Genomic DNA, 27,805 nt, shown 5'->3' with positions numbered 1-27,805 from the left:
TCTTTCACCAGCGGCTCCTTTCACATATTTTGTTTCTAAATGTAGACCACTGTCTGCAACCACAAACTGATGCAAAACAAAGAGAACTACAAAACCTGCAAAACAGCACCTGCAAAGTATCAAGAAAGAACTACAAACTCCTCTGGCCTTTTACTTGTCTCAGCCCATGCAGACTGTTTGATTATTCTCTCTATGATGCATTCCAGTGTTTCAACAGGTTGACAATGATTAAAAAATGATACTGCATCTTTGAAATGCACATTTATTCAGCTTAAGGTCAATATGTCCAATGGTTGGGCTTGTGATAAACAAAGGTCAAAGTTCAAACTGCTGATTAAACTAGAGATACGAAAAGTGGTTGTGATTTAAAACTCCATATACTTCCACGTACAAACATTGATTAAAAAAACAAAACAAAAAAAGAGCCTTAATATACAGTCATATGACAACACAACAAAATTGTTTTGTAAAGCTTTCCAGAATATTTTCTAGTTGTGAGGACATGCACAGTGAGTTGGAGCACAGTACATAAAGAATGAGCTGAATTAAACATCATCTTCTTAAACAAATGCCTGGTGAAGCGGACATATGGCTGTAACAGTTTCTTTGGTTTACACAATGAGATGAAATGTTTTAGAATGGCTGCTTTTCCAAAAGAAAGAGTGGAGTTAAAATTAGACAAAAATCCACTTAAGCAACATAATTAAAAAAGCCAATAGGATTTCCTGGGTAAACATCTTTTTTCCATAAATAATTGTGTCTGTTACTGAACAAAGTTTTCCCTTTTTAAAGCTTATAGATCTGAAAACATATCCCTCTGGCTTTTTTTGTGTTGCACTCTATCCACTGAGAATAAAACAACAAATGGCTGACCATGCAATAGTCATTTATCGAATCTGTTGAAAAAGTATAAAAAGCCACTATATATAAATATAAATATATACAAGACAGTCAATTCCATCAAAGAGGGTTGAATGCGCAATTTTGACATCTGTTTTGACTGAACTGAAATACATTTCTATGGGAAATTCCCGCGGCCAAATTCACATACATATCACATCACACTGAGACAGAACATTAAAAATGCATGAGATGCGTCCTAAATGTGATTCAGTAAGATAGGAGGAAAAAAGACTTGAGTGGAGGAAAAGTGCAAGAATAATTGTGTATGTTCTCCTCCTACAGATTAAGAGAGAAGGAAAAACAACGAAGAGACCAGAATGAATCAAGGAAAAGTTAATATAGATTTTGATTCTTGTCACCTCCCCTTGGTTGTTTGAAGATGTACAAAAAGAGTGAAACACAGGGAGAAGAGAGGTAAGACAACAATCAAAGGCAGTAATGTAGCAATGATTTTGTACTCGCAAAAAGAATGATGCAATAAAAATGTGCTGCTGGTGCTTCTTTGCAGGCCTCATTCCAGTGGGCTTAATAAAAACAGGGTTTTGCTCACATATCTGTAGGTTAATCTTTACAATTCAACAACAAAGGGCTTCTGTATTACATCTTGTGGCCAGGTTTAATATCTTTGGGTCTGTGGTTTCCTGTCTTCTTCGTTGTCCCTTTGGTTCAGTCACCTCTCCTGCATCACCTCCAGCCCTCTTACCAGGGGCCCTTGACAGGTGGGCCCTTAGGGCTGTACTCTACTTGACGGCTCATACAGTCACCAGGATTACAGCGGCCATCGTGTCCTTTCGAACCTGTCTGTCCAGGGGGGCCGGGGATGCCAGGAACGCCCTGCTGGCCAACGGGACCTGGGGGTCCAATCTTACCATAACCTTGGGGGCCGGGGACACCTGAAGGAGGAACAGAAAAGGGAGGGATTGTATTAATCGTGGCACTTTCCTATTATTTCCTTTTACTTTCCTTATTATCTGTCTTGCATGCAGTTCAATGACAGATTAATTTCACTCGTTCATGTCACATTTTCAGCTGCCCTTTAGAGAACATGGTTGTCAAAAAGAAAAAGAACAAGAAAAAAGGTTTTATTCTTAAAACGTTTGCCTGTGCGTAGGTGTGTAAACTCTCAAATGTCAGAAATTTGAACAACAGGTGCAGTAGCCACACCGATGAAAACCTGCATGTGGAGTGGGGAGCCTGGAAGACTGAGATGACACTTGACTTTCTTCCTACTGGTGTTTCAAAGGTTTTTTTTTTCAATTTGTGAACTGTAACTTTTGTGTAAAGATAATTAATTAATTAATTAAATAATTGTTTTTTAGCACTTTAAAGCAACAAGTGTCTAACTGTTCCACCTGTTAGTCTGGTTGATCCTGTTTGATAAATTGAAGCTAAGACAAGAAAAGCAAAAAGCATTCCTGCAGATATTACCCATACTGCATTGTAACGTTACCTGGAGTGCACTTTCTCTAGCTTCTTCTCACTGAGTGTGTGTGTGTGTGTGTGTGTGTGTGTGTGTGTGTGTGTGTGTGTGTGTGTGTGTGTGTGTGTGTGTGTGTGTGTGTGTGTGTGTGTGTGTGTGTGTGTGTGTGGGGCTGATTGGCTTGATTAAGACCAGCTGTGGGCAGCTTATATATACTGCTGGACTCCAGTGCTCAGCGCTAACTCATTATCGCACCTTCAGAGGTAGTGAGCGCAGCTCCACTGGGTTTTCATGTCAGTCTGCAAAAACACCAAACCAAGAGTCCCTGCATATTCACTCACAATTGCAGGTTTCTCTCGGTGTTGGGGAGTTTGTTTTTACTCAACCATTTTTTATTTTTTTTTTTGGTTGAGGAGCCAGAAGGCCTAGCGGTCATCATGCTAGCGCCCTATGATTGCAGTGTACAGTCCTCAGCACAGCGGCCATGAGTTCCAATCCGATCTCGGCTCTTTGCTGCGTGTCTTCCACTATTCTCTCCTGTCAACACTTCCGCTCTCTCTTGAGCTGCCGGATTTTTAAAAAGACCCACTATAATATCACAAACAAAAGCCCAGTTTACACTGTGGAATGAACCTTTAGGATGTACTGCGATGTCTCTAGACACGGTGCCCTCTTTTTGTCCTTGAAAAGTTTCAGCCATGGACAGTAACCAAGCTCCTATTTTCCATTTTGCTTCTCCACTCAACAGTAATGTGAGGGTTAGTGTGGGCAGTGTTTTTCTCATTTATGAGAAATGGCACATTGTGTGATAGGGAGACATAACTGCAATGTGTTTTACAACAGTGCAGTTGGACACACAGGGCCATATTCATGAAGTACTAAAAGTTGCACCTTGTGACAAACTCTCATTGTTGAACAATTTCCCTTCAAGGTTCTGACTAGATTCTTTTTAAAGATGAAAATCATTGACAAATTGTCTGAGCCCTTAAAAGCGCTCTGAAGGTGTTAAACTGTTGGTAAATTTGAAAATCAATTCCTTAGTATTCTCACAGATCCCATATTGTCTTTAGTCTCTCCTGATGCTTCTTTCTTTAAAACCTATGAAAAGAAACAATTTTCTTTTATTTGGGACAATAAACAAGAACAAAATTAAACTGCTATTTATATAACACACCTGAGGTTTGGGTTTAAAATGCCTTTCAGAATCTAAGTCTGAAGCCCTTTAAAGAGCTCAGAAGGTGTCAAACTATTAGGAGCAGTTAGGAAGACTGACAGGCTTCAGAGTTTTTCACGCTGAGGAGAAAATAGAGAAATGTACTTTAAACACTACATGAAGAGTGTTTTTGACTGAAAACGGAAACAAATGATTTGTGCAGGCATTTCAGTCCGTCAGACATTTTTTAGTAAACGTCTGAGACATGCGTGCGGTTACCTCCACAGGTGCATCCAATCACTAAGACCCTTTACCAGCTGATGTAACGATCAGCAGATGAAGAGGCAGCTGCAGGTGATTTCACGTGACAAGCGTGTTATTTCAAACATCTTGTAGGTTACATATTTTCAAAGCATGTCTTACAAATTATCGGCCAGATGTTAATTCAATGATTTATAATTAAAGTATGTCTGACGAGATTTTATGACTGGCTTTAGCTACATTTGTTTTAGAGTAACCAATAAGAGCTTCTTAAAAAAACGTGGAGTCAACTCTCCTCACTAAGTTAAAAGTTTCTGTCTCTTCCTTGCTAAGAATGTTCCTGAATTACTCAGCGAAGACTCCTTTCAAGGATTTATAAGTGAAGTTAAGAGGTTTCTGAGAGGAGTTTCAGAAAGTTTGTGAAAACAGGCCTGAGACTTTTTGTTGGAAGCTAAAGTGCAATAACCGAGTAATTCATTATGCTGTGTCATACCCACTGTCAGGGGAACACAGGGGATCATTATATAACCATCAGAATCCTATTCAAATCATTTGATAAAACAATTATTTTTTCAACCATTAAAAACCTATAAACCTAAAATAAACAATCTGCTCTCTATTAAATAACTGCAGATACAACAATCTAGACTCCAAAAAAATCTGGGCCGTATTCAAGAAGCCTCCAAAGTACTACAAGTTGCTCCAAGTGACAAAATTCTTCAAATCATCCTAATCTTTTCGAAGACTTTCCTCTGAAAGTTCAGACTAGTGATGTTTGGATTGTCTCTCCTGATCTACTTTTAATAATCCACTTTACCGTAACCCTGGGAAAACGTCATGGGGTTAAGGAAAGGTGTTAGGAGAATTCATAAAGAACTTAGGGAATGGCGGTCGCCTCGTTTTGACAATCAAACCGCATTTCCACTAGGCGACGTAATAATATTGCAACGGCGGCGGAGGTTTGTGACGCGAGTCTGCCGAGGTGAAACTACGTATGTTCATAAAATGGACTATAAAAAGCTAATCTAAAAATCTTTACTCTGTGCCTTCTAGCAGGTGAAATTATCAGGTGTGAATAAAAATATAAGGTATAGGCTTCTCTTTGATTGTTTGACGACATCTGCATCGCGTTAAGAGTTCACTTGGGTTTCAGATTGTTCAAAGTTATTGCAGCGCTAACTTTCATGATCAGCATTTCTTTTTCTTTTATTAAAAAGGTTTTATATTACAATGTCTCGTATTAAATCAACGTCAATTAACAGCAAAGCGTCTCCACGAAACATGATGGAGGAATGTGTAATAGCCGTGTTTACCATAGCTTATTCACACACACAATGAAAATAAATAAAAGGAACGCTAAGGCAGAAACTAATTCTAAGTCAAATCATTATAGAAAACAAATGCAGCCTGTCTGCACATTTCTCCTCCAACAGATCATTCGTTTTCATGATTGCTCGAATGATCAAGTCACTGATCGGATCGGGCACATTCAGAAATAAATGTCATTCCGATCGAGAGGAGTGGTTCATATCGATCGTCGTTTGGATCAGGATCCATGTGCACGCTCGATCTGATCGTGTCTGCCTGCCTGGGGTCAAATAATCCTCATTGCGCATGTCTGTCACACACAAAGGGATTTTTCCATCAGACCTCTCCAACAGAGCGAGAATGTTTGTGAATACAGAACCCTGAACTTAACTTCAACCGAGCTCTGTGTAACTTAAAGAAATGATTTGATCTATTCTACAAACAACAGGTTTAGCTTGAGGTTGTCAAACCTTGTAGATTCTATTTGTGTGTTGTGTTGATTAAGCGTGTGTAACACATGTACTCAAGTTTCCCCAGTTGCTATCGATGAAAGCTTTAGGTAAAAGGATGGATCCATGATCAGTGGTATACAGTAGATTACCTGGTGCTCCTGGTGGTCCTACATCTCCCATCTCACCCACACCCTTATCTCCTTTTTCTCCACTTGGTCCTCGTGGCCCTACAAAGATAAGAGTCACACATTTTGACCACTGAGTGTTCACAGTTTACAGTACGGTACGAGCGCAGAACTGTGATAGTGATCGAAATAACAGACCTGCGGGTCCCGGGCCTCCTGGCCGACCTTGTCTGCCAATTTGTCCAGGCATCCCTGGTGCTCCCGGGGATCCAGGATTACCTGGTGTTCCGTCTTTTCCTGGGGGCCCGGGCCTACCTGGGGATGCCACCGTCTCTGGCATCTGCATTCGAGACATGTAGTAGCCCATTCTCTCTGGGGAGGAAAAAGGCACAATAACAAACAATGCAGCAGGAGCAGAGGTGTCCCAGAGGAGCAACATATAATAAGTCTTTCACAGAGAGATTTTCATCGGAGGAGAAAATGTAGCTCGAGTCTTAAACTGCAGAGTGAACGATCCCCCATATCAATGTCCGTTTGCAGAGACGAGCACATGCCCTCACCATCAAAGACCTTGATGACCTGCTGGCGGATGAAGTTCTTGATTTCATCATAATTGACTACAGCCTGTTCAAGAGCAGAGAAATGAGAAACAAAAAGGCAAACGTTAATCAAGGTAGATAATTAGAAAAATTATTATTTACAAGAGCCGATCGTACTATTTGTCATTACCGCCTCTCAAATCTAAGCTAGATAGTCAATCATTGAAAGCTGGTTAAAGTTTAAGGAGCAGCTTTAGTGCGTGGAAAGTTATCAAAGTGTTTCTCACGTCATTTCCTGGTGACCCTGGACTTCCAGGGACTCCTGGAGAGCCGTCTGAGCCCGGGCTTCCCCTCTCTCCTCTGGGTCCGGCGGGGCCAATCATGGGCTGTGCATCCTTTGAATGGTAACCCCCACCACCTGGAGGCCCTGGTCTACCTCTCTCTCCAGGAGGACCCTTAAGGCCTGTGGACCCTTGCTCACCCTATAAGAGATAAACAAACACAGGCTCACACATTCAATGTTTACAGTCCTTGAGGTTGTCCCATCCCATTCAAACACTTCTGCTACGTAAAGTGGCCATCAGTATTTGCTAATCCCATTCATACACACTTAACGCTGACAGTGTCTCGCCCAGGGATACGTCAGACGCGTAGCTGCAGGAGCTGGGGATCCAACACTCAACCCTCCTTTTAATAACCAGTTCTATTGCGTTGTTTTTGCTTTTAATTACCTCGTCAGTGTGGGCAATGGCTGGCAGTTTTGTTTCCTGGATCTCCAGAAAAAGACTCTGTTGTCACAACAAGCTATGCTCTTGAGATAATGACATGCGTGTATCTGTTAAAATGGGAACACCGGCAGAAAATAACTTAACCATCACTGGACAACCAGCGTTGTTATCTCAGATTGAAGAAATGGATCTGTAGACTCCTTCTGACTGGACAATGGAAGGTAATAAAATGTATGGATTTTTCTCTTGTTGGACATGTTGTATTTTTAAACTTGGATCATTGAAGGATCAAATAAAAAGTCAATGACAGAATCTGGTCAGACGTGATTGTAAACACATTACTAATTATCATCTGTGTGATAATTAGCAAGATATATTTTAAAAGTATACAACCCACAAGATGTTTGAAATGACATGCCTGCACACCTGCTGATCATTACATCAGCAGGTAAAGAGCCTTAATTACTGATTGGATGCACCTGTGGAGGTAACTACATGTCGGGACACTCAACATGCATGTCTCACTTTGTACTGAAAAAAGACAGATGGATTGAAATGTCTGCATAAGTCATTTGTGTCTGCCCAACTATGAGTCAAAACGATCTTCATGACATGTTTGAAAGAACAATTCTCTATTTTCTCTTCTGCCTGTGAGAAGTCCTCCTCACATCTCCTAGCAGTTTGACACTTTAAGAGTTCTTTAAAGGACTAAGACACTGTTTGGATAACTTTCAACTTTAAAAGGCTCTAGTGTGAATTTTGAGGGGAAATTCTTAGAAAATGTCATGATTCTGAGAATTTTCTTAGAATTTTGTCAATATGAGCAACTCTTAGTGCTTCGTGGGCCAGGAAGGGAAAATATTGAACTCTTTATGGTAAAATTGAAATGATCAATTCCTTAGTGTTCTCACAGTTCACATATTGCGTTTGCCCTCTCCCGATGCTGCTTTCTTTAAAACGTATGAGAAGAAAATGTTCTCTTTTATTTTGGGACTATAAACCAGAAAAAATAAAACCTATTTATATAACGTGAGAGTGGAGCTTTGGGTTTAAAAAGCCTTTCAGCCCTGGATCTAAGTCTGAAAGCTTCATGTGTACAAAGAGTTTCTAATAACCCAAACTGGTTTTCATCCAAGCTCTTTTTTTCTATAAGTGAGTCACTGGTGAGTCAATGTTCTCCTTTCTTTCAATTATCCTTCATGAAAAATGTGCTCAGCATCTTTCCACATCTTTCTCCAGTTTTTATGAAATTGTTGTCTCTATGGTACCTTCGAGATGGTAACTTCTATAATGTGTGTTTTCACAAAAACATTTGCATACACTGATGAAGCATATTTTCGGACCAAAACTCATTTCTTTCTGCTCACAGACTCTCGTCCTGTTCTGTCGTCATCATGAGGACAAACTGCTGTTACTAAAAATAAAGATCCTTACTCTTTATTCAAAGATTTCATTAAAAATGCTCCAAAAATTAACTTTACTGTGATTCTTTGCTCACGCCGGTCACTCGTCTCGTCAGTGTGAGATCAAGAGAGTCGAACGCCGCTGAACTCCGCCCGTGAAACTGCAATGCATGATGGTATATAAAATTGCTTGGACAATGACCATCGTTTGAAAATTACTTTTCAGAATGCATTGCGGGATACACTGGCTGGACTATAAAGGATATGACGACGCTCACCCAGAATTCGGACAGCACTACACAATGACTTGTTCACTATACAGTGAAGAGGGAGTGAGTTCGGACACGGCCGGGGATAAGTGACTTATGGGGCTAGCTTCCTTTTCAACAGAGACGTGCAGCACGAGTGGTTTCAATCTTGTATCTTATTCTGTGAAACAAGAACTGACCAACTATTTGTTCTCTCCTTAAATGTCTTATCAGTTCAAATAGTTCGCTTATTCTGAGATGGTAATGAAGACTTTTATTTACCCACTTCAGAGCATAAGAAGTGAGCATGTACTGTAAGGCAGCTTTGTGCCACATCTGTAATACACTTCCACAGACAAAAGCCCATCATTGGAATTTTAAATTCACTGAACACTCGCGCAAACATTAGAAACAGTGATTTATCGGGGATGAAGAAGCCCATAATGGACGTCTAATGTTTACATGTCGGCGTCAGACAAGTGGCTCTCGAAACAGAGAGGACGGAGAATAGAGAAGTCCGTTTATGTCTTTCTCCTCTGTTCTCTTCTGTGCAGCTAAAACCCTGACAATGCCATCCTGTCAGCGTGACAAATAGCCTCATCTAGCGTCTCTCCTCTTGCTTAATAGCATTATCCCAGAGGCAGAGAATAACTTTATCATTGTATCCACCTAAAGTGCTGTTAGGAGAGGTCCAACAGGCTCTATAGCTGCAGAGGTCTGGCAGGCGGCTGGCTGCCAGCTCGCCGAGGGGTGAAGTGAGGTGAGGAGGAAGGAGGGTGTCAGTGGGTGGGTCTGGGAGGGTTCGTGAACTGATGACTGTGTTAAGTGTGGGTGCTGAACAGGCAGAAACGGCGAGAGAGCAAAGCGCGCATTTCAGCACCGCGGTGTGTCGACCTCCACGAGCACGAAGAAACGAAACGAGGGCAGCGTCTTGCTCAATTCAGAGGTAATGGATGATTGATGCTCGCCTTGACGACACACTATCACATAATACATCGTACCACCCTGATTCAGTACCTTTTGACCCGGCTGCCCGCTGTCCCCTGGCAGGCCCGCCGCTCCCTGTCAAAACAACCAAAGAAATATCCATCAAAGGAATGAAATATAAACATCACCACATCGATCTCTCGCTATTATACTTTAATGGGGACAGACACCACACCCAGACATTACTCACATCTTTACCCGCAGCACCGTCATTGCCAGGCTCACCCTGAAGACAAAGTCAAGGAGGAAGGAAAAAAAAAAAGAGAGTGAGATATTTCCAGCAGGACAGCAGCTTGAATGATATTTAATTAAAGGTGCTTCATAATGGGTGACACACATGGAGGTTAAGTGGTACTAACCATAGGCCCTGGGTGTCCTGGTGGTCCTGGGGCTCCTCCCATTCCTGGAATACCCCTCTCACCAGCTTGACCTTTGTCTCCTTTAATTCCCTTGCAGATAGAAGATATTTTAAATGTTTTTTTTAACCTTTTACATACACACGGAAACACACAAGATAATAATAATATAAAAATGTGTTCTTGTTATTCTTAAGGCCCATCACATATCTTTATTTCTCACCAGCTCCTTCCCTTATCTGTTTCAGTATATGTTGCAACTGGAGTTAATGGGTTCTTTTTGATTATTAAGATTGTATTGTTTTTTTATCTCCTTGTATACTCTGTAATTTCCTATCCCCCATGTTTCTCGACCCCTTTATTTTGTAGTGTTTTGTTTGGTTTTGTTTTTTGCCTCTGAGTATCCGGTCTGGTGTTTCTCCCTGCCTTTGTTTCCCTCCAGTTGTGATTGCCCTGATTATCTCCATCTGTGTCATGAGTCTCACCTGTGTCTGATTACTCCAGAGTGTACTTCTCTCTTCCTTCCCGTCTGTGTATGTTTGCTACGTCTACCCTCCCCATATTTCCATATTTATATAAAAACAAGTTAATTCAAGTATCAACTCCAGAGCCATGTTTGTACATGAACAGGAAGGGTAAGGAGGTACTTAGCTCCTGGTTTGGGTGAACAATATAAAATGGTAAGAAAATACTAATAGACTGTACTGTCTGGTCTTCTGACTACTCAAAGCGTTTTTACACTTCATGTCACGTTCATCTATTCAAACACACCTTCATACGCTGATGCTGTGCTAAGTGCCTATCTGTATTAACTATGACACCTGGGAGTAATTTCAGGTTCAGTGTGTTGCCCAAGGGCGCTTTGACGTGTGGACTCCATGAGCTAAAGTTAAACCACTAATCTCCCAATTAAGAGACAGCTATCACTGAGCCACATTCACCATTAAGTACAACAGTACAAATATAAAATACTGCAAGAAAAAAAGTGCTAGAAGCTCTGTGCAATAAAAGAGTGAATCATAAATATATCTTGCATATGAAGTAGGATATGGGTGAGGGGAGAATATTTAGTATTTCAAATCATCAACAATGGCAGCATACAACACATTCAACAAGTGTTGAGGTATGATGGTGACATGTTTGAGTGTTTGTCTCACCACTCCTGAGGGACCAGGAGGTCCAGGTGGGCCTGCTGGACCTGTAGGACCCTGAATGAGGAAAGTGAACACACACAAATATTCACACCAACGCACCATGATGACAAAGTCGACGTGGTATAGGTTAAAAAGGGCAGACATCTTACTATGTGGCCAGAAGGTCCAGGTCGTCCCTGAGCTCCTGGGGTACCTGGATCCCCCTGGAAAGGTCAGAAATAGACGGTTTTAGAGTTCAGTAGATTAGTACTGATGATGATACATGTACATGCTTTGGGCTGGGATGTGTGTCACCTTTGTTTTTATTCAATGGAATTAAAGCATTGAGAGGAAAAATACTCGCCTCATGTCCCGGCCTGCCTGAAGGTCCAGGTGGACCTGATGGTCCAGCTTCACCCTAAATGGATGCAGCAGCAGATTAATGAGTGGAAAGAGTCACTATTATTAAAATGTGCAATAACAGAAGCTAGAATTCCCAGTTCATGTTTCTCTATTGTTTTACACAATACCTCTGTTTGTGACACCTCCCTCCTGAATCCAAAGTTAATCAAATGTATTTGTGTTTTTCACAACTAAGGCCAAGTGCCCATGCAGGTGTTACTGTTTAAAACCTAAGCGTGTCATGTGTTTTTCCATTCAAATTACGTTTTTGGTCGTTAAAAAAAAAAAGCACTTATTGGAAAACTACTTAAAGGTTTCCAAGATTTTCAGAAACTCACTTTAATGTGTTTATGTGTAGACGGAGGAAACCACTTTGTCATGATTATTAAAGTGTGATTAAATTCGAGCCCTGGTAGAGACACAATTCAAAGCTGCAGACACGTGTCAATAAGAGTTTCATATTTATCAGTTCAATAAAACCACTTGGCCTGATGCTTGAGCTACATAGAGTATAGCTCTGAGGAGACAAACAGATGGACATACTGTGACGGTAAAGCAATGAGTTGTTGGCTAACCTTCTGTCCTGGGAAGCCAGTATGGCCAGTTTTCCCTTTGAATCCCTGAGGAGAGACATCAAAGAGAATGTGATTGGTACAGTATCAAAATTCACAAAGTGGAGGCTGCCAAGGAACGGGCAGACGTGTGTTTGAAATCCTGAACACCTGCTCTTGGGTACAACACAAACGGAGATATAGAGAGCGAGGCAGAGATATAAGAGAGAGAGAAATAAAGAGAGAAAGGTAGCTTCTCATTTCTCCTCTGAAGCTGGGTGTGAATATCACCGCCTTTGCTGTGCAAAACCACAGAAAGTTTGAAAGATCTGAGAGGAGGACTGGAAGCTTAGAAGTTTAAATGGGGTCACCACACCAATGACACGAACAAGAGTCGGTAATGACCACGGATACAAGTGGTAAATATCATGAACAGCCCATTAAAATGTAACCTTTATGCTTGATCGTCTACAAAAGTGAACGGGTGAATATGATCACACCTGTTGTGATCTGTCCTTAAACCTGGCAACAGAAGGGCAAGTGCTCAGAATATTCAAAGAGCATTGCAAATCCATCCCTTCAAAAAGAGCTTTGGAACGAAAAAGGTTTAGTCATGCAGGCTGATTTGCATACTGTGTTCCTGTTTGTGGAAGTGAAGGTGAGCCATGGCAATACAATTCTAATCAGAAAGCATGCCTATAGATTGTTTTCTCTGAGATACTGAATGTGAAAAAAGATGAGGACATTTCTGATGCGAAAGCTAAAAGAAACGCCAATATTTAGAGCAATATCGTCATTATTTCCTGTTTTAACAAGACCCTGTAGACAGACTCTGTGGGGGAGTCTTTGGTATTTCAAATGTTTGATATTTTACAAAATGATTGGACTAATTAAAAGGCTATTCTTATATTTGTGCTGGAAGGAAACATTGAGAATTAGTGCCCGGCTGGTGGCACTTAACAATAGTCGGTTCATCACTTTTTTTCTTCTTTTTTTTTTTTGTACAGTTGATCGTCTGGGTATCACGAGTATCTGGACCAAATGTCTCAGGAGTCCTTCTGATATTCACAGGCACATTTCTGTTCACACCAAAATATCTTATCCCCAGTGTTGCCTCACAGAAGTTGAAGTTTCATTAAATTATTATTAAATTCATCCTCTGGGAAACATGCATATACCAAAGTTCATGCCAAGCCATTGTGTAAAAAATGTTAAATTGTACCAAATAATAAAAACACTTCTTGTACACTGGAAGAAAAATGAGTGGAACCACGTGGGCTTGAGGGATACAGCGTCTGGAACCCCTCGGTGTTAATCATTCACACGTTTTAGTCCATGTAAAAAAAAAAAACAACTGAGATAATGTTTTTAAAAATGTGTTTTTTTGAAGCTGCCTAACTCTTCACTGAACTTTCCTGCACAGACATATTATTTTCCAAAACAAACTTAAAGACAAGAAAAAGATATGCATCATGTTACAATCTGTGCCCATGAAGTACTTCTAACATACAAGTCTTTTTCTCATGTTTCACACTGCATGGATAGAAAATCACATCAGGTCATGTTAGAGGTGACACTAACCGGGATTCCTCGAGGTCCCGCTGGGCCTGGAGGGCCTGCTTCACCCTGATCGTGAAAGAATAAACAGTGTCAAAAGTCAAATATTTCAGTGCACGTTTATGAGTAAATACTCCTTCAGTGTGTTTATGTGTCTTCTACTGCCGTGTGTGCACACCACTCACCCTTAGCCCTGGTTTTCCATCTTTTCCATCCATTCCCTCAATACCAGGCGGGCCCTTGGAATGCACATAGAGAAAAGGCCGCATGTAGATTTTGGCCAGGATACAGATCATGGATATGTATGTTGCAGTGGAAATTATGTACATACCATTGGCCCTAGTGAGCCTGGAGAACCTGGGGGTCCTGTTGGTCCTTGAGAGCCTTGATGGCCATCGTTGCCCTTTTAAAAACATTATTTTAGTACAAAAAATGATAACTTATGATGCAACAAATTCCCAGATATTTAAGCGATCAATACTCACTTTTTCACCTTTTAGCCCTGGGACACCTTCCCTTCCTGATTTGCCAGCAGGACCAGGAGGACCCTAAAAATACACGTTTATAAAAAATCACCGAAACTATTCCTAAGACGTTAAAATTGCCATCACATATATTTTAAAGTAAATAGTTGACGATGTTGACAAAGTTTAAATTTACATTGGCTACCTGTTTGTTTAAGAATTGATTTCAGGGTGCTTTTATTGGTTTATCAAGCTCTTAAAGAACGTGTGCAGCATTTAACTCATAAATACAGCAGAAATCAGCAGTATATAGAGCATAATTAGAGTATATCCTCTGCAAATGTCTCTCTGAATCACAACCTCAGAATCCGGCCAGCTGTACTGATGTAGAGTCGTGTTTACACGGAAGGGATGGCCTTGTGTATAAAGCTGTTTTAATCAAGGACTAAAGAAAAGAAGAATAACACAGCCTTCTCACTGCTTATTAGGATGTCACATCCTTTAAGTGTCTTTAGATCACGGTCATTTAGTGTCAATTTATGTGCAATGTCAAGCTATGATTTTACCAAACTGTGCTAACATTAGCCTGCTAACACAACAATGCAGGCCACGGGTAAATGCATTTCGAGCGGAGGACCATTATATCAGACACTTGCTCTTAATGGTGCTTAATTATCGTGCGTTCTAATTCATTACTCCTTTGTGCGAGTGGAGAGGGGTCGCAGGTGTGCCGGTGGAGGAGAGCGGAGGCTTCAGAATAGCTGAGGCGTCGCCAAACAGCAGTTTTTTTTCAGTGCTGGTGGTCAAAGGCTATCCAGCTAGCTAGTGGATCAAAAAGTTGCTCATTCTTCCTTTAATGGTATTGCGCCATCCCTCAGGTCTTCTGTCGGTGATCTTGTAATTGTGGCCACAGTAAAAACAGAAACTCATAGTAAGTCATCATTATATCAAGATGGCAGCACGGACTATCAGTATTTAAAAAAAAGCTAACTCAAAACCTGTAATCATACCGCGGCTCCAAGCTAAATTAATGCTACCGTCTTTTCTAGCTATTGTAAAATAATCTACCTGTAGTGATTCCTTCTAATACATAAGCATTTCCTCAATTGACCCCTTCCTGTTTTTATCGAGCCTTTTAATTTACAACCGTTTTATTTTCACCTTGTGCAGGGATTGTGGGTTAGGAGGCCAACTTGTTACTTCCGCTTTGTTTATGTAAAGCACTTTGTGCTACATTTTTTGTTGTTGTATGAAAATTGCTATGCATATGAAGCCTAATTGGTTGATTATTTAACACACATAAGAGGTAATGTACATACTGGTGGTCCTGGAAAGCCTGGTTGTCCTTGGAAACCCTTGAAATAAGAAATACAGCGATGTTGAATCTGTTTTCTTAAAACTGCTTTTCGTGATTCTAGGAAAGGTGTTTATACATACCGATTCCCCTTTAGCACCAGCCGGCCCTGCTGGTCCTGTGTCTCCTTTAATGCCCTGCAGACGCACCATGTCTCACATTATTCTCTGTTACAAGAGCTAGTTGATAAATGAATAATGATATTATCGTGACTCACCGGTGAGCCGGCTGATCCTTGGTACCCGGGGTTTCCAGGAGAACCCTGTAGAATGGCAGGAAATGCTGATTTAAAATACTAACAAGTAGACAGATTTTACTCTGTATTACAGTGATGGAAATGGCTTACTGATTCTCCTTTCTGACCACTTGTTCCTGAGCTCCCACGCTCGCCCTTCAGACCCTATAAAGTACACATCCATAGACAGTTAATCAGTGTTTCTTCACAAATCAAAGCACCCAGCTAGCCATCCATTAAAGCTGTCAGGCTGTTATCAAAGCCACGGTTTGTTTATAATGAGGCGGTGAGAGCAACTCACAGGCAGTCCAGGCGGTCCCATAGTTCCTGGATACCCAGATGTCCCAGGAGGGCCCTGAGGTAAAGATCAGAGAATCAGTCAAACAGAGGGGAAAGCAATCAACTTATGGTTATAGTTTCTGTGAATTTGATTGGCAGATGCTTACCTGCTCGCCCTTCATTCCGATGAGGCCGGGTGACCCTCGCTCGCCTTGCTGACCCTGAGGATGACAGGAATGAGGCATGATTAGAAAATGAAGGAGAGGATGTGATTGGACACCAGAGGGAGAGGTGGAAATGAGCCAAGGACACAGCGTGGTCAATATCAAAAAGGGGAAACAGGCGCGTACTGTCACCATTTGGGACTGCCTATGTTTGATTTAGTCTTTTGCTTTACACCTAATGGTGCTTTAGGTCGTTTCTGACCATATCCTGAGGCTGAACATTGCCTGCTTGATCCATTGTGGGTTGTTTGAGACCTTTTTTTTTATTTCTAAGCAAAAAAACACCATCTAATTCTTTATCATTTCTCCTTTTATCATGCTCGAATTCAGTTAAAATCTCTCTTTAGTGCATAAATTGAGCACAAGTAGTTTTTAAGCAACACACTATTAGCCAAAGAAAGAGAGGAGCAAGAGAGGGGAAGGACGTTCAAAGTCAGAGTCCAGACCAGATCCTACACCAGATACAACGACCCTCGTCTCTGAGAAAAAAAAACGGGGCACAAGGCACAGCGGCCAGGCCAAACGGCACCCCGAAACTGAAGGCTGTCTTGACAGATACATTACACATGAGTGAGTGTGTGTGATGTGTTGCCTAGCAACTGCTTTTGCAAGCACAGGGAACACGAGTGCTGGAAAAAAAACACATTTTTCTTTTGGTAAGTGAGTGAATCAAAGGATGTTAATGGATGCTGGGTGTTTTTTAGAAGTTGAGGAGATCACATGATTTGAAATTAGAGTCGACCTAGAGCGATAATTAGCTGTTTAGCTAATAGTTTATTCATGTAAATCCGCTCTTGAGAACAAAATAATAAATTGAATATCAAAAGAGGGAGAATATCTCTGCTGGATGTAAGATTTAGTTGTGTGATTGGTTATTAGAGTGATTACTGAGGTTTGTAATTTAGAGACTGTAATTATAAACTGATCTCACTGAGGAGAAACTAATTAGATGCTGATTATTGTAAGTCCCCCGCCACACACACACACGAGTAATACATTCAGCAGCACGGCCTCTCTCTCTGTCCCTCACAAACAGAACAAACAGATACGTCGCCGCACACAGCAGAGGCTAACAGCTGCTGTAAAGTGCTACTACGCTGCAAATGGATTCCATGCAGCGCTCACACTGCTCATCCATTTAGCATCTCTTTGCTCCTAAAACAATAACTCCACAGGAGGCGGAAAGACGGGGTGGGATCGGACCGCAGAGCAGTGCCACTCTTCGTCAGTTAGACGGGGGGAATAATTGAACAACTGGAGAGAGAGAGAGAACAAAACAGTTTAATCATGTGGCAAAAGTTTCATGAAAAGAGGGAGGATGAAAAAAAAAAAGCATTACGATCGAGGGCTGTGTGGTTTGAAAGCGGCTGTATAAAAAGCAATATCCAATCAAAGTTAGGTATTTCTTGCTTAAACTTCTCAAGTGGTGTTATTAGAATAATTCTGAAGTACTGGAGGCGCTTTACTAATCATATTTAATGCTCCTGTTAGAATAGTATACTTGACGGCTGCAGTTTTGAATTTTAATATTAAATGGCCACGTAAAAATAATTTACTGTGCATTTATTCCAACCTTGTATGAGCTGTTTAACCCAACTAGAAGAAAATATATCCATAGAACTTTAACCTGGATTTAAGACCAAAAGCTAACTCTCACAATTATGAGGAAAACTCAAGACTACAGTTCGATAAATATCCTTTTTTTTTCCTGCATGATACAGTTTTCAGACCATTTCATCACCTTTGGAGGGTGCAAAGATGAGATCGGACATACATGAGATATAACTACACATAGTTCATCGTTGATTTATTTGTAGCAAATATCTAAAGCCCTTTTCACATATGCATTCCTTAAAATGTCTCCTGTAGATCATTTCAGGACTGCTCCGGATATTCTCCTGAACTCACATATTGTTAAAGATGTGGACGGAGCAACAGAGCCCTCTAATACGATATCATCATGAGATGGTATGGTATGCTACATGGGCTTTACGGTATGCTACATGGGCTTTACGGCGGAACCACAACATCAAAAAAAGAGCAGAGAACATCATACTGGAGATCAGAAGACGCAATGTAGCCGATTAATTACAGCGGCAAATAATCATCACTCCCTCCTCCCTGTGACTCGAGCTGAATTCTCCCGATAATATCCTGCTGTAGTTCTCACATCAGCTCACTCGGACGTGCTGCAGAAAAATACTAGGGGTCTGGCAGGAGAACCATGTGGCTGCTTGCTTTCACACGTACAGCTTCATTTGGAAACATCAGAAGTTTTCTGCAAGTGTCATACAGAGTCAAACTATACATCAATTCCAGAACCTGTACTTTCAATTTGTTACTCAGTTCCCTAATCTGAATTCAGGTGCTGTTGGGACTTTTGCCATGTAGCAGAATATTGGCACTTTTCCACTCAAATTAAAAAAAAAAAAGATGAACAAAATAAAATCAATAAATGAGGATTAAAGTGTGATGAAGACTTACAGGTAAACCAGATGAGCCCTGTGGACCTGGGAAACCAGGAGGTCCCTGTAGAGCAAAAATAGCAAAAACAACAGTTTAAAACAGCTGATTTTTCTTTTTTTTTTTTTTTACTAAAATGGTTTAAGCTGTTAAGTTTTAAATCAAATATATTTAAATGAAGGGAATACTACCTGCATTGCAATAGGAGTACATGTTTTGATATAGAGTGTGTGTATGAATGAGTATTTAAGAGGTCAGAGTGTGGGAGCCACATTTTGTTACGTGTCAACGGAGGGCTCTGTGTAATGATTAAACGTACCTCCTCCTCTCAAGTATCTGGACATGGGTACTCCAGGAGAAGGAGCGGTTATGTAATTCTGGTGTTAAACAAAAGCCTCTTTTGAGTTGCCTGTTCAAGATGAGACTGTTATGCTTAAATAGAATATTAGAGCTGCTCACCTTTAACCTCTATGATGTAACAGAATCAGTCCTTTCATCATCTTTACAGTGGCAGCGTTAATGCTACATTGATCAGTGCACTGAGGTGTTACTGCGAATACTACACATAGTTTCAGCATTATTACTGACATAAAGCTACCCTACCCATTGTTGCTGACCTGTTTGTCCACACTTTTCTCCTTCTTCCTGCAGCTCCCACATCGATTCAACTTTCAAAGTCTCGCACACATTCGGCAGATGACTGTTAAACACAAAGCTGGTTCTGCTCTAAGATTCTGCTTTTTAAAGGAAGTTTTTCCTTGGCACTGGTGGATTAATGTTGGGTCTTATAATACAACAATCAGTAATGTATTGTACCTGCTCTGTTCTAAGTTGTATTGAGAAAACATTTGATATGAACTGGCACGATACAAATAAAGATTGATTGATTGAGGAAGGAAGGAAACTAAATGAAAACAGTCAAATGTATGTCGTAAGAATGTAAATAGGGCGGTTTTGGAAGTGTGCAATTATCTACTCTTTGCAACTACCACACAGCAGCAGTTTCAGGCATTAAAAAAAGACTATAACATATCTGAAAACAAATCATCTGGTTGCTGATGGACTCATTTGCTTTTGCAGGTGACAAAGAGACTTCATTTCAGTCCTCTTCATAACCAGCTAAGATCGTCTTAAAGAAGCTCTCAATCTAAAAAGGCCTAAAGTCTCACCAAGCTTCCTGGGATTCCAGATGGGCCTCGACTTCCTGGTGTACCCTGCATTGAAACAAAACAAAGAAAGTTGATGAGGTCTGACTTTCTCATTTCCCATTAACAATATGAAATTGAGATGACACAGTGACAGACTCACTGGCTCTCCTTTTACTCCAGGTGAGCCAGGCGTTCCTGGAATTCCAGGACTTCCTGTACAGGATCGATCACCCTGTGAGGAAAGAAGGAAAAATAAATGAATAAATGAACACGTCGTCACTTTGAATGATGTATGTCTTTGGTTTCAACTTACCGCTGCTTGTGTTGCCTGCTCTCTATTCAGTTTCTCCAAACACTGAAAGACAACACAGACCACACAGTAAGTCTTCAGACGGATGCTTTACTGCTGGTACTACAGTATGTCGGACTGAAAGAACGGATAGACACACCCAGCCATGCAGACTTGAGTTCAATGCAAAGTGAGGGGTTGCCATTTTGCATTTATCAAAGCACAACATCAGACTCAGTCACTGTATGTTTCAGTGGCTATTTTTTCTGGATTCGGAGAACCATGGGAAACTGAAAACATTCCAACAAGAGACTCCCCGTCCCGCTGAGTCTCACCCTGTCACAGTTCTCCAATGGGGGAACACCAGGCTTGCCCTCCTCTCCTTTCTCTCCCTTGGCACCAGCATTACCTGGAACCCCCGGCAACCCTTTGGAGCAGTCACCACCACAGCCCTCCTGTGTGAGTAGTACACACAGAGAGAGATACAATGTATATCTACACATTTTGTACATATACATCCACACACCAGTCAAAAGATGACTGCAGAAAACTGGCTAAACACATGCATAAAAATGTAAAAAGATGCAAAAAAAGAGAGATTTTCCTAAAAGGCATAGTCATGCACTTACATCACCAGGTCCTTCTGTAGAGTCTCGAGGCAGATCAAACGGTCCAGTGGGGTTCTAGAAAGGAAGGGTGGGCGGGATACAACTTTTAAGACCACAAGTATAAAAAATCAAAATCAGCTAAGCTCTTTAATTTGACAAACTAAAGTGCAAGGTTTTTTTTTGCTGTTTCTTTTCCCAATTTACTGTTGCCAAGCAAGGAAGCTTCTGTGAGAATATTTTAGTTTCTTATGAAACATACTGTATTAATCACAGATGATTCTGTGTGATCCAGGTACAGCGAACAAGTCCTTGAAGAAGAAGATCCACCATTTCTTGATATCCTGTTACCATTTATTTCTAAGCAATTGAATTCAAACCTGCTTTTATTTGGAAATAAAGTCAGGAGCTTCTGGTAGATAGAAGATTACGAAATTAACTTAAGCACGGAAAAAGAAACCTGTTACAAACCAAAAGGTAAATAAAAATAACAAAAAAATGTATAAAAGTCAAGTGTGTGTGATATCATGAGGTGGATATAACTTTGGACTCATCAACTGAGCTGTGTTGATTTTTTTTTAATATAGAATGAGCCATCCAAAGGCACCGCAGTGTCGTTCTTTACCATCTGTGGATACAGGGAGACAATGCAGAGGCCTATCCAGGGTTGAACTCAGAGACAATAATATGCTAGTAATTTGATTTAAAAAAAAAAAAAAAAAAAAACAGCATTCATTCTTAGACCTTAATTGTGAGAATCTAGTTATTGCTGACAGCCTTGCTCAAAACTTACAGTAAATTAGCCATGGGAATTCTTAAGGGAATTAATGTTGACTGTGAATTAGACATCGTCTGGCTAAAAATATCTCTTATCCCTTGTCAAGTCTTTGGGTGTGCTTTTCTTCCAGTGTTTCTTTGACTTGAACCGGCATGGAAAATCACAGTCGACGCTTTACAACTCAAACTCCTTTCCATGGATACATTTTCCAATGCATTTATTTTTACACAATACTTGTTAATCCACCAGGCGCTTTAGGAAGTTGTAAACCAATGGCATCTCTGCTGTCTTCCTTACACTGAATTGAAGGCCTGAAGGTGTCTCACTCCCTCTCCTCTCACCTCACTCCTGCCCTCACACCCGACAACTCTTGTCTGTTAGTTGAAGCCATTCAGCATGTCCACACATCTGGCTCAAAAAGGAGGTTACCTGATTTGCGCTCAGTGTTGCTCTCCAGTGAAAAAAGAGAAGAAGTTGTTGTTTGTGTTTGCTCCAATTGTGTGTGACATATGTCTCCCTCACTTTTGCTTCGGCAATACGTATTTTAACTGTTAACTAATGCATTTTAGGCTGACTACTGCCAATCACAGCTTGAAATTAGCCGTAAAGGCTAAAGCTGCTCCTTTTTATAGAACAGTTAACTGAAGGGGACTGTCCTCGAAACAATAAACAAATACACTAAACTAGAATACTGTGACAAATATTGATTGACAAATAGGTAGATAGTCACCAGAATTTTTACAGAATTCCAACTCATGGAAAAGAAACTTCTGTCCAGAGTTTGCAACAAAAATGTTTACAACTCAGAGCTTAAAAATGGAGCACAAAGGAAGAAGACCAAATCATCTCTGACCACTCTGTAAACACACTCACACACCGGATACTGAAAAAGGGGGGAAATACAATGGAGTTCAGCTGTCTATTTATGGGAAGTTCTGAAATAAAACTGTGCGATTTACAAGCCCAATAACATTTGCTATGAAAGTGGGTCTGCAGTGGGACTTTTTCCCCTGAGAGAGCCTGTCAATAGCACCTGGCCTGGTTTCACAGTCATTAAAAAGCCATTTGACATCATTCAAACTGAGGCCATTCACCTAAAAGGCTATTTTATGCCGAAAAGTATTGGCTCTTGTATGATTGGGGACGAGGCCTTTCTCAAAACAAGTTTCTCTATATTTCGACGTCCCAGTGGCTGACTTCTCTGAACTCCAAGGTGTTATTTTCAAAGACAGAGCAGCTCTTGAGAGTCCTCACATCTATGCTGACGCTTGGAGTTAACACAATAGCTGCAGAAACATAAAAGAAAATGGACACATTTGATTGGTTTATATTCCGGCATTAACCTTTTCTATTGGCGTCAAAGTTTGTGAAGGATTAGAGTTCATTTTGTGGTTACTTCAACCATTAAAATGTTGCTTCAAATGTTAACAAGCAGCACCTTTCTGCATATTTTCAACAAGAGCCATCTAAATCTTATTTCCCAGGACCTCCCTCGAAACTTCTACTTTAATTCCTTTGTTGAAGGTGAAGTTCCCCTTGGGTGCTGGCTGGAGATCAGCATCGATGTTTCCCTTAATGAAATTAAGCCATCTGCAGACTTGAAAGAAACAACACTGGCACCATATAAAAAAAAAAGAAGAAGAAAGCAACCGCAGATAACTTCTCAACACAACAACTTGTTTCTCACTTTGATGTTGTCCTTGCACTCGCTGTGAGTAAATTAAGTTTTCCAAAAGAACACCGAAAATCCTCAGAGATTACAGACAGACCGAAGGTCAGACGCTAAATTGGCTTCAACTTTGTCCATGCAAACAGTGTCTGAGAACTCCAGTATATGTTTCAAGTAGTACAGATCCATTATTATGACACATACAGGCATATGCACAAGCCTCATCTCCATCCCCATTGTAATCTACAAATGAATCACTGTATCCTTCCTCTGCAGTCTGCAGCATTCATTCATATTCCTGTCAAATTTGGGGAGTCACAGAAATGTTAGCTCCTTCAATCAAGACTTAATAAAAAAGCTGTTTAGGAATTACTCAACTAAAATGAAATGGACCTGTGCTTTGATTGGGTCGAATAAGTACCAAATTCTATTACAAACTAGTTTTGTATGATTCATATAAATGAATAAAATAGTGGCCTTAAAGGTTATCATGTTCAATAAAGACCACCGAGAATTAATAAAACCTTCCTTGTCTCATGAATCAGTTTTTTTTTTGTGCTTCTGCATCACTAGTTCATATCTTTAGTCTGTCAATATGCCAACTCTTCTCCTTTCCTCTCTAATTTTACTTACACTGTAGCCAGGCAAACCCGGGTTCCCCGGTATCCCGTCGTTTCCCGGGATACCCTGAAAGAAGGAACTGAGGTTGAACTGATTTGCTGCTAATCAAAAGGCGAGCCACTCACACCTCCACCAGCGGTCAAGCCAGAGTCAAAGAATCAGGGTCAAAAGTCTTCAAGCCTGCTCCTTCTACTGCCAATGTTAACACCAAGAATCCAAAGGAAGCCAGTATTTTGTTGTGCACCTTTTTTTTTTTTTCTTTTTTTTTTTTTGTCAAAGACATGACCTCTTCCATCCAAACACCATCACCATCTCTGAAACCTTTCCTCAACATTTAACTCTTGCATCAGAGGTCCCTATGACACTTTATTTGAAGGTCCGCTCTCATTAAAAACTTCCGATCATCCAACTGGTACTTTTTCATCGACCATACAAATTGTTTGGCTCTAATATTCAAGACAAACCTTCAAATAAATGTTCATGTCTTGACAAACATTCCCAAAGCTTGAAGCCGTGGATGGGTTAGTGCATTGATCATTTAAACCTGTTATAGGCCTGTTTTATTCTAAACAAAACTGCAAAAATCCATATCGCTCAATTTTTGACATGCACTTTATGTACCCATCATGTTGCTAAGCATTGATTGTTTTTTAAACAGGAAGTACCCAAAAAGCCCAAGCTGTAACCTGCATCTTTGCAGATAGAGCAGCATTTGAACTGAAATCTAGTAAGACCCCTTACATGCCTACTGCCCCGTTCTCTTACCTGTGGTCCTTGGATTCCGTTAACACCCTGAGGCCCGGGTGGGCCAGGAGGACCAGGAGGTCCTGGTGGACCCTGCACAACACAAATGCATGTCCTCAAAAGACACATTCAGTCGAACAGAAATTAAGAATTCTGTCATTTTTCTCTGCAAACTTTGCAAGAGAAACAAAGCTTGGAAAAACAAACGAAGCCAAGCCTTATCAGACAAGGACTGTTGGCTGGCAGATCAGACCTGAGGCCCGGGCTGCCAAGTGTTTATTGGAGTTCCCGGAGCTCCCTGGAAGGCAAAAGTAGTCAAAATCAGAGCAGCCGTGGTGCTTGCACAAACAGAATATACCGAAATTGCAAAGTGTTAAGCTAAAAATAACACAAGAAATGTCAAAGCAACAAAAGATACAGAGACAAAATAACTTGGCATGAATGTTTTTTTCTCTCCATACATCCCCTGTGGAGTCCTAATAAACCCTCAGAGAGTGTGTTTAAAAGTCAATGTGTTGTCAGACTCCTGTTGTGAGGCTACAACTCTCTACATTCAACTAATTGCATGCCAACATGTGTTTGTTTCAGGGCGTGTGGATATGTATACTCACAGGTCCTCCTATGTTGTTGTGCACTGGGATAATGCAGTTGCACTCCCCAGGTAGTCCCTAAAATGTAAACCAAAAAAAAAAGGCTTGTATAAAAAGAGAGACAAAGTAGTCTTTGCACAATTTGAAGCACATGAACTGAAGTTCTCATTCAACTCGTTTTTGCACACAAAAAAAAAAACTCTTTGAGCCTTCAGGACTCTTGTGCAGTTTTGCTTAATTAAAAAAAAAAAGTGCATCACAAAGAGACTCAAAACTGCAGAGATGACGATGTTGTGCGAAGGTCTGTTAAGTCCAGCTGAGTGTTCAACTTTAACTTGAGGCAAATTATAATGAATGCCAAGTAAGGTGTACTTCAATTCACATGTGTGACAGCAGAAGCCCACGGTTGTTCTTCTTCTCGTCTTTCAGTTTCTGAGCGAGGCTAATCACAGAATACATCATCTCTTAATGAAGGGTCAGAATGAACACATGTATTTCGACCCTTAAGCAAACCCTCCACACCTCGTCTTCACGTTTCCCACCCTCTCAGTAACAGTGTGGTCCGGTGGCTCTGATAAATGCAGTAATTAATAGTCTCACACATGCTCACTCTTAATGCGCCCCCAAAACTCTTGTCAGCCAGCAAAAGCACCCTCGTCACCTCTGCTACTACTCTATCTGTGCCCTGAGGGGAGCTGTGTGTGTGTGTGTGTGTGTGTGTGTGTGTGTGTGTGTGTGTGTGTGTGTGTGTGTGTGTGTGTGTAGGTGTGTGTGTGTGTAGGTGTGTGTGTAGGTGTGTGTGTGTGTGTGTGTGTTGAACCATCCGTTGCGATTACCATCTGTTCCACCCCCATTTATTCAAACCCCTCCAGATCCCTTCATCCAAACAAAACGGTAGACTTACCTTGTCCCCCTTAGCTCCATCAAGCCCCTGCAAGAGAAGGAGACAACCACAGCGCACACACACAGACACACAAGGAGACAAAGACACACATAAACACTTAGTTACTCTTGCTTTGTTGTTCTTGTAGAAAGCTCACGGGAAGAACAGGGGGGGGGGGCTGAGTGTAGATCAGGGGGACAGAGGATGAGATGAGAGCAGACATTGCCTCTGCTATGGATCGAGGCAGACATCCTTGGTTACAAATTATGCCTAAATCAAGGACAATTCCCAAAGAAGCTCAAAGAAAATTAAAACTCTGCACAGATGCTAACACAACTCAAGTCATCAAGTGGAATTTCTTTAACAGCTCTCGTGGATGCAAATGTTTGAAAACATGCAAATGAAGCTTCAGACAATAAAAGGAAGAAGACAACTCACAGGTCTGCCACCAGCTCCTGGCAGTCCGTTAGCGCCGGGGGCTCCATCTCTACCCTGTTTGGGGAAAAACAGTGTTTGACATAATCAAAGCATGACATTGTATGCTTATATACATATGCAACACAAATATGCATTCATGTCACACCGGTGGCCCTGCTACTCCAACGCCGACAGGCCCCTGTGGTCCTGGAAGCCCGACCTCTCCTTTGGAGCCCTACAAGGGCAGCAGGAGTCACATGGTTTCATTATTTACAATAATTTATGTTCATATTATTATTGTGTACTTCCACAAAAATTTCCAGTTTGACCTCTCTGCTACCTTTTCTCCAGCAGGGCCAAAAGGCCCAGTCAATCCTTTGGCTCCAGGAGGTCCCTGAACAAAAACGCACAAGTTAGACCAAAAAAAAAAAAAAATCCTTAAATCAAGTGCAGAAAAAGAACGGTAACTTACCGCAAGTCCTGGGACTCCTCTTTGTCCATCCTCACCCTATGATATTCATTACAAAAGACACACAAAAAAATGGAATGCAGGATGTTTAGCTGGGATTTGGTTAATAAAGCTTTCACTATAACAGATGTTGAGGAGTAAGGCCTAGGTTGCCATGTCAGCTAAACAAGGAAAATCCCCCAGTGAATCAGAGGAGAGATCAGAGAAAACTCTCCAGGATTAGTTTGAGATTCAAATTTACAACCTTGTTTTTTTTTCCCTCTCAGGGGCAGTAAAACTCTTATCATGGAAGCACCTGGTGTTCATTACTGAGATCATAGCAGGATAGCATACATTTAGGAGCTGTTTGCCTATTTGTTTGACACAGCTGCATCAGCTGTCAACAATGAACTTTTAATATGCAGTTTGTTGTTTTAAGGACACGTCAGCCTTACTTTTGGTCCTGGAAGCCCGATTCCTGCAGATCCACTTTCTCCCTACAGGGGGCACAGTTCATCACACAAAAAATAGTCAGTGATGCATTAGTTTACACAATCCTCTGCATGTATTTATAATACAATGAAATGATATTCATACCCTGCTTCCTTTGGGACCTGCAGGCCCCTGCACACCTGGTAAGCCAGCTTTTCCCTGAGAAGAAAACATGTAACTAAACATCAGCTATTATCATTTCACATAGAGTAAATAAATTAGTAAATACACACAATTCCCCTCACATTTTTTCCTGGCTTTCCTTCTCCTGGGGGACCGGGCTCTCCTCTCTCTCCTTTGGGGCCTGGCACAGTTACACCATCACCCCCCAAAGATCCCTGAGAAAGACAGCTGGTACAAGCATCACCCTAGGAAAAAAAACCAATAATAAATCTAAACCATGATTCCTGGGCCTTTTAAGAACAATTCAAGTGTGGATAGACTATGGCAATTCTTCATTTATGAATGTCTTGGCCTTGAAGCCATTTATTTTGGTGTGATCAGTTTACTCAGACATCTCTTCTAATTTACAAGATATCAAAACCAAATCCCAACAATTTAATAAAGACCAACAAA

General features: G+C 40.9%; 1 protein-coding gene across 2 annotated transcripts in view; it reads right to left on the bottom strand.

Moving 5' to 3' along the window:
* Positions 1-246: 246 nt before the first annotated feature.
* The window catches only part of col16a1 (collagen, type XVI, alpha 1), a 71,772-nt gene continuing 44,213 nt past the window's right edge, over positions 247-27,805 (bottom strand). For both annotated transcript variants that reach the window (XM_079367429.1, XM_079367430.1), the window contains 39 exons: positions 27,475-27,597; positions 27,335-27,388; positions 27,193-27,234; positions 26,762-26,797; positions 26,630-26,683; positions 26,456-26,524; positions 26,311-26,364; positions 25,894-25,920; positions 25,011-25,067; positions 24,653-24,697; positions 24,421-24,492; positions 20,612-20,665; positions 20,318-20,437; positions 20,007-20,048; positions 19,854-19,925; positions 19,715-19,759; positions 18,567-18,611; positions 16,026-16,079; positions 15,881-15,934; positions 15,691-15,744; positions 15,562-15,606; positions 15,428-15,481; positions 15,310-15,345; positions 14,012-14,074; positions 13,858-13,929; positions 13,712-13,765; positions 13,551-13,595; positions 11,994-12,038; positions 11,381-11,434; positions 11,187-11,240; positions 11,041-11,091; positions 9,887-9,976; positions 9,718-9,753; positions 9,558-9,602; positions 6,449-6,643; positions 6,183-6,246; positions 5,821-5,994; positions 5,647-5,724; positions 247-1,796 (listed from right to left, as the gene is read on the bottom strand). In XM_079367429.1, coding sequence (XP_079223555.1) covers positions 1,603-1,796; positions 5,647-5,724; positions 5,821-5,994; positions 6,183-6,246; positions 6,449-6,643; positions 9,558-9,602; positions 9,718-9,753; positions 9,887-9,976; positions 11,041-11,091; positions 11,187-11,240; positions 11,381-11,434; positions 11,994-12,038; positions 13,551-13,595; positions 13,712-13,765; positions 13,858-13,929; positions 14,012-14,074; positions 15,310-15,345; positions 15,428-15,481; positions 15,562-15,606; positions 15,691-15,744; positions 15,881-15,934; positions 16,026-16,079; positions 18,567-18,611; positions 19,715-19,759; positions 19,854-19,925; positions 20,007-20,048; positions 20,318-20,437; positions 20,612-20,665; positions 24,421-24,492; positions 24,653-24,697; positions 25,011-25,067; positions 25,894-25,920; positions 26,311-26,364; positions 26,456-26,524; positions 26,630-26,683; positions 26,762-26,797; positions 27,193-27,234; positions 27,335-27,388; positions 27,475-27,597 — 2,622 coding nt within the window. In that variant the 3' untranslated portion in view covers positions 247-1,602. The remainder of the gene's footprint in view (positions 1,797-5,646; positions 5,725-5,820; positions 5,995-6,182; positions 6,247-6,448; positions 6,644-9,557; positions 9,603-9,717; positions 9,754-9,886; positions 9,977-11,040; positions 11,092-11,186; positions 11,241-11,380; positions 11,435-11,993; positions 12,039-13,550; positions 13,596-13,711; positions 13,766-13,857; positions 13,930-14,011; positions 14,075-15,309; positions 15,346-15,427; positions 15,482-15,561; positions 15,607-15,690; positions 15,745-15,880; positions 15,935-16,025; positions 16,080-18,566; positions 18,612-19,714; positions 19,760-19,853; positions 19,926-20,006; positions 20,049-20,317; positions 20,438-20,611; positions 20,666-24,420; positions 24,493-24,652; positions 24,698-25,010; positions 25,068-25,893; positions 25,921-26,310; positions 26,365-26,455; positions 26,525-26,629; positions 26,684-26,761; positions 26,798-27,192; positions 27,235-27,334; positions 27,389-27,474; positions 27,598-27,805) is intronic.

Source organism: Symphodus melops, assembly GCF_947650265.1.
Source record: "Symphodus melops genome assembly, chromosome: 18".
Classification (NCBI taxonomy): domain Eukaryota; kingdom Metazoa; phylum Chordata; class Actinopteri; order Labriformes; family Labridae; genus Symphodus; species Symphodus melops.
The sequence above is the reverse complement of the archived record's forward strand: the minus strand, read 5'-3'. Positions and strand labels throughout refer to the sequence as shown.